We start from the raw sequence: 11,885 nt of genomic DNA, 5'->3' as shown, positions 1-11,885 counted from the left end.
ATTTTTCAGTCCTTTAGTCTGTCATTTGACCAAAGCAACTTAAAGGAATGGGAGTGTGTGAAAATCCGTCCTAAATGCACATTGATGCATTCGAAGCTGATCCGGGTGCCCAAAGCTTATACAGGGGAGGAGAAAATGGGCAAGATGATGGAGTTACCTCCGCACTCTCTCTCAGAGTGATTCCCGAAACCCGTAAGAAAGATCTCTTCCCCTTGAGTCCTTTACACACTTCGTCTGAGAACAGGGTAAAAGCGCTTGGGCTCAGGGAGAAAGAGAAGCTGAATTAGGTATAAGAGAGGAGAGAAATCCTACTAGATCGAACTGTGGGGAGGCCTTTCCCCCCTGCACGCCCAGAAAAAGAAAAAAAAAACAGCTTGACCCTGCACTTTTCGGCCAGAATCAATGTTTTCCTGTGAAAGTTGTTAGCAACCTGGAGAGTTTGCTCCCACAGCCGTTTTTCACTCGAGATCATTTCTCGTCCTTTCTGTCCTACCCCTTTATCCTTTCGCTGCTGCAGCCAAGATTTGTCTCCTCCTCTTTGTGGAGTCAGACAGCTTTCCCCTTCACCTTGGTCTCCTTAGTGTAAAGCCCTAGGAGGCCACGGCCTCTCCGTATTCCCTTGAATCCATATCAGGATGCGCTCCGAAGGATCACCCATGCGGGAGCAGTTCCTTAAAATGGACCACCAGTCCCCCATCCCTAGGTAGGTGCAAGCCTCTCTCGAACCTCGCTCTCTCGCTCGCTCGAGCCTTTGAACCTCATCCTTTCCTTCCTTGTCCACCTCCCCCCCCCCAACCTAAGCGAGAAAGAAAACTCCGGGCCGATTCTCGCCACAGGAGCTGGTTTCTAAGAGATGGAAGAAAAGAAAAAGAAAGTCACAGGTGACTTGTTCCAATTAGTAAACGTCTAATTAAATTAGTGTCAGATTAAAGCAGCCAATAGGGCCGGCCTTTATCAGGGAGAGGGGGCGGGGGGGAGAGATGCCGGAAAGCGAAGCCCCTCCCCAGGCTCGCCTATATAAAGTTGTTGGTGGCGGCCGGCCGGCTTGCTTCTAGTTGGCTCTCGAGCCAACTTTCGCAGGAAGATAGCAGTGAGGGAGGAGAGCAGGGGCGGCGGGCAGGTGGGGGGAGCAAACTGGGCGCTTCCTCGGGGACTCGAGGTTGTCGCTGCCCGTGGCCAGCCTTCTTTAGGATAGGGCCGAGGAGGGAAAGGGCTTCCGCAGTTGGCACTCGCTGCTTCGATTATTTCCTGAGGAAAAGGTGCGGGGTGAAGCCTGCGACCGGAGGCTAGTAGGTCTAAGGGGCAGGAGGTAGGAAGGGGGGAGCTGCCAGTCCTCTCGGAAGAGGGCGCTGCCTTCTCTCCTGTCTCGGCAAGGCTCCTGGAGGCTGAGAGAAAAGCCCAAGCGTCGAGTGGCCTTCAGCGTCTGGGCAGAGAATGCAGTTGGGAGAGCCGCTCTTGGCGAGCGCTGTCCACTTGCCCAGCGCTCACTTTTACCCTCTGGAGAGCGCGAGTGCAAGCGCAAGCGGAGGCAGTAGTGGTGGTGGCGGCGGCGGCTCCCATCACGGGTCCGGCTCCCCAGCACAGAGGCTGGACTTGGACAAAGGGCAGAAAAAGTTCCGGACCGGGCTCGCGTGCGAAGCTGCGCGGGAGCCCGCCTCGTCCAGCGGCGGGGCCGCCCCCCCGGGCATGCTGAGCGACGCCGAGGACACTTTTTCCAGCGGCGCCTCAGTGGCCAAGCCGGGCGTCCCGGACGGCCGCAAAGGCTCTCCGTGCGGCGACGAAGAGCTGCCTTCAGCCGCGGCAGCAGCGGCGGCAGCAGCGGCAGCGGCAGCAGCGGCAGCGGCAGCCGCTGCACGCTATCCCATGGACAGCCTGAGCCCGGACCGCTACTACCTGCAGTCGCCCGGGCCGCCGCAGGGCGCCGAGCTGGCCGCGCCCTGCTCCCTCTTCCCCTACCCGGCGGCGGCGGCGGCAGCCGCGGCGGCCCAGCACGGCTCCGTGTACCCGGCCCCCAACGGCGCGCGGTACCCCTACGGCTCCATGCTGCCCCCCGGAGGCTTCTCGGCCGCAGTGTGTTCTCCCGGCAGGGCGCAGTTCGGCCCTGGCGGCCCGGGCGGTCCCGGTAGCGGCCCCGGCGGCGGTGGCGGGCCTGGCGGCTATCAATACGCACAGAGTGGTCCTGGTGCTCTCTATGGCCCCTATCCGGGGGCTGCCACGGCGTCGGGCTCCTGCGGCGGCCTGGGCGGTCTTGGAGTGCCTGCCACCGGGCTGCGTGCCCAGGTCTACCTCTGTAATCGTCCCCTGTGGCTCAAGTTTCACCGGCATCAGACGGAAATGATTATTACTAAGCAGGGCAGGTGAGTTGAGTGCCCAGGATATCCGCGAAGTTTCTTGGAGTGGGGGGTGGGGTGGGGATGGGAGGACGGAGGGACGGGGGGACGACCCTCACCCTTTTGTTGTGGTTGGCTTGGTAGGCAGGAGAGATGTAAAGAGTTCTGTGCTGGAGTCCTGTGTCTTCCCAACTTCATCCCCTTCCCAGACTTCCATCCCTAGGATGCTCGCACCTGGGTGGGCGTTCGCCTCAGCTCCCATCCCACTTCCCCGACAGGTGGCTGGGCAGAGGGAAGACTCGAGGAGTTAGTTTATTCCTCCCCCCGCCCCCCTCAAATTCCCACTGAGGCTGGAGTAGAGGGGGAGTTTTTAAGGAATCAAGGATGAAGGGGACTTAGGAACCCTGATCCACTGCCCCCTCCCACCGCCCTTCCCCATGGGTAGTTCTCTTTCCACCAGTGGTATCCGAAGGATACGACGATTTTCGCTAGTCCTCTCCCTTTGCTGGGTGAAGGAGGCTGTTGACTTAGTGCAGCCTCAGGAAGTCTACTTGCTGTGAGGACCATTTTGTCGGAGGTTGCACAGAAAGATCCCCTCGAAAGTGCCCTGAGTCACTGTGACCCCAGGCACACCCGAAAAATCCCAGAGCTACTGCGTCCTTGTCTGTACCGGGTGGCCAGCTAAGATCTCCTGCCTATAAGATGCCAGAAAGTACAAAGACTTAACTGGTCAATAGGGCCTCTGAGCCCTTCCGAGTGATATCTTGGAAACGGCCTTAGATGCTACTCCCGGATTTTGACTTGCTAGAGGTGAAGAAGTTAGCTGAGCAAGGAAACAAAAATTCTGCCTCAGTCTAATACTAATAACGAATAGCTTGCACTCCCATACGTAAGGTTTGCAAAAGCACTTTATCATGCTAAACTGGAAAGATAAATACTTCAAGTATAGAGTTCGTTCCATTTTACAGATTAAAAATGTGAGGATCAGAGAAATGGATTACCTATGATCCCCCGCAGCCAAGTCTCTTGCCAATTGATACCCAGGTTTTCCTGACACAACTTCAGTGCTCCAGCTACTACATCAACCTTCCCGGTTTTTTTTTTTTAATTCTTTTTTTCTTCTTTTTCTCTTCTCTCTTTCTTTCTCTTCCTTCCTGGTTTCCTTCCTTCCTTTCTCTTTCTTTTTTCTTTCTTCCTTCATTCCTCCCTCTTTTTTCTTTCTCTTTTTCTTCCTTTTTTCTTTTTATCTCTCCCCCCCCAAATACATCTTATAGGTTCCCTATATTATCCTGCCCTCTCCCTTCCTGCTTGCCCCCACCTATGCACACATTCATGGATACAAACGGGCATTTCCTGCCTGTTATCCCATGTCCCAATTAGATCGTTTCCTGTCTCCTGGGAAGAGGAAGGCCAGAATTTGGGGGTGAATCTCCCTGAGTCTTTGTGATCTCTAGCCTGGTGGGAACATTCTCATCAGAGTTCATCTTTTTTTTTTTTCTTTCTCTACAGGAGGATGTTTCCTTTCCTAAGCTTCAACATTAATGGACTTAACCCAACAGCCCACTACAACGTGTTTGTGGAGGTGGTGCTGGCTGACCCCAACCACTGGCGATTTCAGGGGGGCAAATGGGTGACGTGTGGCAAAGCTGACAACAACATGCAGGGTGATTAAATTGGCTGGGGAAGTAAATCTGGGGTGGAGATAAAATTTCCTGGGTAGATTGACATAATTCAAATTTCTTATAATCACAGAATGTTAGAAATGAATGGGACCCTGGAGTAGTTCTCTAGTTCATTTTATAGATAAGACAGTGAGACCAAGAGAGGGGAAATGATAGATTCAAGGCCACATAGCTAGAAAGTCACTGAGCCAAGATTCAGACCAGTCTTCTGACTCCAATTCCTGTACTCTTTTTCCAACATGACTGTATAATTGTATATCTCCTTTCAAAGATTTCTCTCAAGGCCTGATGGTCCAAAGTTTTGTGTGTTATGAACAGTAGAAGGAGGCTTTTTATGTCAACTTTATTGCTTTCAATATATACAAAAAAAAAGTAAACTCTATTTTTGAGTGGATTTGATCTTTCTGTTAAAAGGTTTTTGTTGCTAAACAGTGCATCCAATGGGGGGGGGGGGGGCAAAAGACACCAAGCATACTCCTTTCAAGTGCTGATTGATATCTAAGAATCAAAAATGGAACCAGAAAAGAGTCTTAACTGCTTAAAATGGAAGACAAGTTTAGTATGATAAAACCAACCCAAGCGATAAAGTCAAGATATTTATGTAACATCCCCTCAAAAGTAAGAGCTTCTTCAAACATTTCGCTCCAAAAGCTGACCTCTAATGAGGTATCCACAAGTGTAACCCAGTATTTTTTTTGGGGGGGGGGGTTAGACTTCATATTTGTGTTTGAGTTTGGCATTTCAGTATGTTGAACATTTGAAAACAGCTCCAAAAGGATAGAATGCCCCTATTTCTGGGCATAATGAAGAATAAGTGGAGTAGTCGGAAGTGGTCTTTTTTTTTTCCTATATAGCCCTTTAAGGAGTACAAAACATTTGTTACATATCCAAGCTCTATTGGCCCACCCAGAAACTCCAGGAGCCATGGAGAGGAGAGTCATACCTCACTTGTTTCCTTCAATATTCCTTCTTTTGTAGGCAACAAAATGTATGTTCACCCGGAGTCTCCCAACACTGGCTCTCACTGGATGAGGCAGGAAATCTCCTTCGGGAAACTGAAACTTACCAATAACAAAGGCGCTAACAACAACAATACCCAGGTAATCTGCCCTGGGGTCTTCTAGACACTTGGGTCCTGGGTCCGGAAGTGGAGAAACTTTTTGTAATAAGAATCTTGAGCTCTTGCCTAACTGCCTGTCCTAAGTTATGACCCACGTGAATTTTTTTTCCTTCCAACTTCCTGCCCCAAACCCAACAAGCGAGCTTATATATCTTCTTACTGACTTGTTGATACTGTTGTGGATAGCACATTGGGAACAGTATTTGCTGGTGGACAGAAACCTTCCCAGCATGCCACCCTGGAAAGCTCAAATTTTGTCTCTAATACCATTTCGGAAACCAGTACCTTCTGGTGCTGGGAAATGTATTATTCTAACAACCTGATGGGTTTAGAAAAGGAATGTTTGGGCTGTAGTTTTAGGAGGAAGACATAGTTAATAGCCTTTAACAACTAACTTTATTTGAATCTCTAAAATGCCTTTCTGTAAGTGGCTACTCTTTTCCCCATTCCCAGATGATCGTCCTGCAGTCTCTTCACAAATATCAGCCCCGGCTTCACATTGTTGAAGTGACAGAGGACGGTGTGGAAGACCTTAATGATTCCTCCAAGACTCAGACATTCACTTTCTCTGAAACCCAGTTCATTGCTGTGACAGCTTACCAGAACACTGATGTGAGTCAACTCAAAGAGCCTCTTTAGAAGTGAGCCCTCAGTGAATGCCAACACACACACACACACACACACACACACACACACACACACACACACAAAGTACTCAACCGTTGTCATTTTTTTCCTCTTCTCTAGATCACTCAGCTGAAGATTGACCATAATCCATTTGCAAAAGGTTTCAGGGACAACTACGACTCGTAAGTGTAGTTTTATTCATGTTTGCATAGTTATAGGACCATAGCTTTCAAGCTAAAAGTCCCTTAGCATCCCAAACCCTCATTTTACCACTACCTCAGGGATGTAAGGTGACTTGTCCAAGGTCTCTCAGGGAGTAAGTAGCAGAGCCAGAATTTGAGGCCAGGTTCTGTAACTCCTCATTTGGGGCTCCTTCCTTAGCAATGCTCTACCCACCATTAGAAGAGAGTGACTTATTCAAACACCTTCATCCAAAGGAATAATTTACCAAGAAAAATCTTTGGTGCTACCTTTTGTTTCATTGTGTTTTGCTGTATTTTATGTTGGCTGCTACTTGCTTTCCTTAGGCTTTAGAAAATGGATATACTTGAAAAAAAAAAAAAGCTAAATTGGCTTAAAATAAGTGAACAGTCTCCAGAGAGAGGGAGGGACGGTAATTTGAGGTCACCCTGTGCACAAGAGAATTGTTAGAGCATCATAATCCATACCAGAAGGGAAAAGGCTCCAGGCTTATGCAAAAGAAGAAATGTTGAGACAAAACACATAGACGGTTGACCACCTGAAGCTCACCAGCGCCCTGCTGCCAGCGTGGAGTTCTCAAAGGCACCGTCGGGACACCTTCCTTCCCTTCCCCCTCTCCCCTCCCCCCTCCCCAACCTTTTTTCAGTTCTGGGAAGTGGAGTGGTCAGGAGCGATGGTAGGGTTTGGGGTTTTTTTTTAAGTGTTTCTCTTTATGTTGTAGCATGTACACCGCTTCCGAAAATGACAGGTTAACTCCATCTCCCACGGATTCTCCTAGATCCCATCAGATTGTACCGGGAGGCCGCTACGGGGTTCAGTCCTTCTTTCCGGAGCCTTTCGTCAACACTTTACCTCAAGCAAGATATTATAACAGCGAGAGAACCGTCCCACAGACCAATGGCCTCCTTTCCCCCCAGCAAAGTGAAGAGGTGTCCAACCCTCCCCAGAGGTGGCTCGTGACTCCCGTGCAGCAACCTGGAGGCAACAAACTGGATATAAGTTCCTATGAGTCAGAGTACTCTTCTAGCACCTTGCTGCCCTATAGCATTAAATCCCTGCCCCTCCAGACGTCCCATGCCCTGGGCTATTACCCTGACCCTTCCTTCCCTGCAATGGCAGGGTGGGGGGGCCGAGGCTCTTACCAGAGAAAGATGGCAGCTGGGTTGCCATGGACATCCAGGACCAGCCCTCCTGGTTTCTCTGAAGATCAGCTCTCCAAAGAGAAAGTCAAAGAAGAAATTAGCTCTTCCTGGATAGAGACCCCTCCTTCCATAAAGTCTCTTGATTCCAATGATTCTGGGGTGTATACTAGTGCTTGCAAGAGAAGGAGGCTCTCTCCCAGTACCTCCAGCAACGAAAACTCCCCATCCATAAAGTGTGAGGACCTAAATGGAGAAGATTATAGCAAAGACACTTCCAAAGGCATGGGCTACTATGCCTTCTACACGAGTCCGTAAAAGGAAGCCGTCTCTTCCTTCCTCCTGTAAAATTGGCCAGTTTTTCAAGGTGGACTTGGTGCGTGTGCTTGGGGTTCGGTTTGGTTGGTTTTCGTTTTGTTTTGTTCCTGTCTAGGTTGCCAAAAAGACTTGCCTCCCACCTAGAAGCATACTGTGTGGTGCAATTCTTTATAGAAGGTGCCAAAGCTTTTTGATTGCTGCAGGTAATGGGAACCAACCTAGTATCTCGTTTGTTTTTGCTTTGGTTTTTGTGTGTGTGTGATCAGCTAATGGCTTCTACAACTCTGACATTATAAGGATACTCGAGGTTCTGGGTTTAACCACGTGGCATATTTATTGGAGACACTAAACCTTCAGGGAGGTATCCGAGGGGCCTCTGAGGATGGGATTTGGGGATCGATGCTGGCAACCAAGCTGCAGCCAGCCCTCATTTCGAGTTCAAAGTCTCTAAGTAAAGAAGAGCAGAGAGTGTGTGGCAAAGGCTTTCTAATTTTGGAAGAGCCAGAGGTGGGCCTCATGACTCAACTGAGGTCTTTGGCAATGCAGAGCTGTTAATATGCTTTTCCTGAGGATGGTGAGAGCCAGTGCCCAGGAGAGGGACAGGCCTTTCCTCTCTCTTTTTCAGGCTTCCAGAGCTGGCCAGGTTTGCCTCAGCACATGACTGCTGCACTTAAGAAAAGCTAAACCTGTTCTGTGGTTGGCATTAAAAGAGCCCTGTGGGAGGGGAGGAGGTCACCAAAAATAGAATTAAAAGTGTACAGTTGTGTGTGTTTAGGTACACTGTAGAATACTGTGGAATATCTTCTTGTACAAATAGTCTACATAGGAGTCCTGCTAAGATCATGTAAAGTTGGTGCTTTGGCCTTGAAAGGGATTTTCAGAATACAAGAGGCCGGATTTTGGGAGGAGATTGGGGTTGGATGGCCTTCCCCCTTTTCAGTACTTGGGGAAAGAATCAACCTGGTTACTTTGTAGGTAGGAAAGAGTGTATTTTTCAGCTCCCCTGTACTAACTTAAAAATGTGTTTTAAAATAACAATCAAACTTCCATTTCACCTATTTTTCCCCCTTCTTGGTGATGCTGTGGATTTCAAAGCCAGTGCACCAGCTCATGAAGGCTTTTTAGAGATCTTGGTTTTTGTATGTACAGTCATGGTCATTTTTAATAAATGTGGTGCATTAGGGGGAATGGACCTGACTCTTTCTTCTGTATGTATGTATGTATGAAAATATTTTTTCAGAGGCAAGGATCTATCGAGCTTACGGGGTTCTCTGGGAAGTGGTGGTCCTCATTCTACCTCTCCTCAAAGAGAAAGGAAGAGTCATAATGCTGTCCAGCTCCTGCTGGGAGGGCAAAGACCTTGGACTCCAAAGATCAGGGCTGTGCTCTTCGGGGGCCCAGTGCAGCTCCCGTGATTGGGGGTGGGGGACGGACGATAAGTCTGAGCATGTGAAAACTGTTAGCCCCCAGCACTTGGCTCTTTTGTAGGAAGGGGCCACGGAGGCTTTCGTGGCTATTTTATCAGAGGAAGCCCAGACTATATTCATCCATCTCCCTGATCCGTTTGTTGGGCTTGCGTCCAGCTATTTATAATCAATTAGTCCTTAAAGTCCTGGTTTCTGCCCTCTTGGGCTTGGGGGGCGGGGTTAAATAAAAAAAAAACAGATGGGGGGGGGGATTGCCGAGCAAGGCGCATGCTTTGCACCCGCCCACGTGGGCTATCCTGGAACCCCACGCCCTGACCCTTTTAGAGACCCACAAGTTCCTGTCCCCCCCTCCAGGCATATCTCGGTTCCTTGCCGCAGGCTGAGTAGGGCTTACTCAGATGGGTTTTCGCTACCCCAGCTCCCTCCCACCTGCGGCTTTTTGCTGCAATTTGTCAAGCCGCTGGCCTGGGAGAGCTTTCTTCAACGCCCGGTCTCCCCCACACACACCCCCCAAACCCCGCTCCTACCTCCCCACTCCGCTCCTCCCATTCCCCCCCCCCGCCCACTAACTGCCTGGGTAGAGGCACGGGTTACCCTCCACACATCCACAACTAGGAAAAGAGCTGGTACCCGGCTGTCAAGCTTTGGGACCTGATCCCCTCGGCTCTGGCTCAAACACAATATTTTGTGTTAATTTCCAACTCAGGTTAATTTCCGGACCTTGTTAATTTCCAATTCCTGTCAATTTCCAGGCTTCAGCTAGCAGCTTGGAGGTTGGCGCTGGGCAAACAGGGGACGGATTAGCCCCAAATCTTGCTCGGGTCCCTTAACTCGGCTCCCATTTTTCCTCCACCTCCCGCCAGCAAAATCTTTCCAGAGCCGGATCCCAACCCCCGGCAAATTCCTGCTCGGCGGGGAATCGAAGAAAAGGAAAGATCAAGAGATAAAGGAACTGCCCTCCCCCCTTCCTTCCCAATCCTCTGTCTGGACCGACACTTTGGCTTATCTGAAGAAAGGTTCTTTCCTATTCTCAAAACCTTGTTATTTCTAGACCCAGGCTGCGGGTAGAAGTTCAGGGCAGGAGCGGAGATTTGCTAAATGCGCCGCGGGGACTTGCATCTGCTAAAAGGATTAGGCTAGACGGCCGTGCAAACAGCCCCAGCCTTTCCCGCACAGAATTAAAGCAGCCAAATCCCTCACCTCCACTAATACGCCCCGACCCCTCCCGCCCTTCTCTCAAATACTTGTTTGACCCTTCTAAGGACTAGAATCCATGCAGTCAAAATGCTGGATCTCCAAGCGTTTACACTAGTGCCCTTGCTCACCCCAAATCTGAAACCAAACGTAACTAAAAGACATCTCGTCTTCGTAAACATACACCCCAAACGCGGGAGGCCAAAAGACGCGCATTTAATAGAAGCCAGGGAGGGGGCGAATTTGCTTTTGAATTAATTTTTATATCCCGATCTTCCCAGTTCTTCCCTACTAAAGGAGTCAAACTCCCGGGACAGGCCCTCTTCGTGCTCCCAAACACCCGGGCTTCTAGTTTCCCAAGTGACCCCCGCGCACTCCAAGTGAGTGAGCTGTCCCTGAATCTGAGGCGAGCTACCAGCTTTCATCCTCCTTCCCCGGGCTGTCAAACGCCAATTACCGGAGGAAAGTAGCGACGAGGCACGATGCGACTCGAGCCTATTTCAAGTCCCAGTATATTTTTGCACTGTACAGTAAAAAAGAAACGGGGACTTGTGAAAAGTCCTCACACTGTTTAATAGAAACGTAAGTGGCTGAGTGGCCCCAATTAACACCTTGTGATGATAAGGCATTCCTAAGATGGAGTGTCAGACACCAAATTGTGAATAAATGTATCTAATTAATCCTCCTAGGATGACACCGATAAACAAGCCTATATTTAAATAAAGATCAAGGGCTCCGGATGACTCCTATTGTTTACATCCCCCTACCATTACCTCCCCCAAACCAGATAGAAGTTGCAGCGCAGCTGCGACTGTGTTTGCTCGAGTCTGTCCCCCCCTGGCCTCCGACAGAGAGCTGAGGATGGGAAGCCTGGCTTTGCCTTCCTCCGGAGTCCAACCACAACCCGTGAAGCTGACGGAGGGGACGTCAGGAGGGGCCAGAGGACGTGACCTCGGAGCAAAACAGTGCTTTTTCGTTTTTAATGACACCGTAATTGCCTCGCGCATCCTGCCCGGGCTCGGTGGCTCGGCGCGGCACACACATATTTCCACGCGGAGGTCCGCTTTGGGGAGTGATGGGAGCGGTCAGAATTTGGCCAGGCTTCTCTTCGCTTCCTGTCTCCTCGATTTCCTCCCCCCGCCCCCAGGAAAGGGGAGTTCAGGTGGATTGGAGTACGCAGATGGAGAAGGACGACCAAGCAGAGAACGATGAGGACCTGGGTAGACGAGAGGGACCCACCAAAGCAGCGCCGCAGACTGTGACAACCCCCGTGTCAGGCGAGGCACTGAAACGTGAAGCTTCTTGGGGAGCCAATGTGAGGCTGTCGCTTCCACCAAATGAAACCACCTTAGCTTGCTCTGCCCAATGCACCAAATCACACAGTCCCCGCGGATCTCGGACCTCCTTTGCCCTTCCAAAGGCAGGCTTCCCCTGCTGGAAAACTTTATTCCTCCATCCCTTTTCCCCAATAGCGTTCTCGAAGCTTCCAAGTTTCCCACCCAGAGCCACGTGTAGGATGAGCTTCGATTCTCCGGAGCCAAGGGCTTTACTAGCAATCCTAGGCCACCATAAGCCTAACCTGGGCCGCGTGGTCTTCTTGTAATGACTTCTATTCTCTGTCATTACTAAGGCTTCAGGTTGCATGGAAGTCTGCAGGGGTCAGACTGCACCTGAACACAAAAGATGGATTCAGGACGGAAGCTCCCTCCCCGCCAAGACCCCCATCCCTTAGGGGATCCGGGGATGCTTCCGGAAGCAAGAAGAGTGGGAACTTTAGCCAAGACTACCTGTACGAAATCAGTTCCTGAGCCAAGCCAGAAAGCTGGCTAAAAGCGAAGTGTATTGGG

At 50.3% G+C, this 11,885-nt stretch overlaps 1 protein-coding gene across 3 annotated transcripts; it reads left to right on the top strand.

The window, feature by feature from the left end:
* The first annotated feature begins 495 nt into the window (after positions 1–495).
* On the top strand, positions 496–8,605 carry EOMES (eomesodermin). 3 transcript variants are annotated; one of them, XM_056800374.1, is made up of 7 exons: positions 496–703; positions 802–2,357; positions 3,840–3,994; positions 4,991–5,112; positions 5,586–5,744; positions 5,880–5,941; positions 6,739–8,605. In XM_056800374.1, the coding sequence occupies exons 2-7, from the start codon at positions 1,435–1,437 to the stop codon at positions 7,415–7,417; spliced, it is 2,100 nt and encodes a 699-aa protein (XP_056656352.1). In that variant the 5' UTR covers positions 496–703; positions 802–1,434; the 3' UTR covers positions 7,418–8,605. The 3 variants fall into 3 exon arrangements, with proteins under 3 accessions (XP_056656352.1, XP_056656350.1, XP_056656349.1); XM_056800372.1 differs by having other exon boundaries at positions 497–703; positions 6,682–8,605; XM_056800371.1 differs by having other exon boundaries at positions 497–2,357; positions 6,682–8,605.
* Positions 8,606–11,885: the final 3,280 nt, after the last annotated feature.

The sequence above is a fragment of the Monodelphis domestica genome, chromosome 5, assembly GCF_027887165.1.
Source record: "Monodelphis domestica isolate mMonDom1 chromosome 5, mMonDom1.pri, whole genome shotgun sequence".
NCBI classification, from domain to species: domain Eukaryota; kingdom Metazoa; phylum Chordata; class Mammalia; order Didelphimorphia; family Didelphidae; genus Monodelphis; species Monodelphis domestica.
This window is presented reverse-complemented; position numbering and strand designations above follow the sequence as displayed.

Bases quoted from the DNA above. Each gene is read 5' to 3' on its own strand.
- EOMES (XM_056800372.1), top strand. From the start codon at position 1,435: ATGCAGTTGGGAGAGCCGCTCTTGGCGAGCGCTGTCCACTTGCCCAGC. The intron at 2,358-3,839 runs GTGAGTTGAGTG...CTTTCTCTACAG, and splicing joins ATTATTACTAAGCAGGGCAG to GAGGATGTTTCCTTTCCTAA. The intron at 5,113-5,585 runs GTAATCTGCCCT...CCCCATTCCCAG, and splicing joins CTAACAACAACAATACCCAG to ATGATCGTCCTGCAGTCTCT.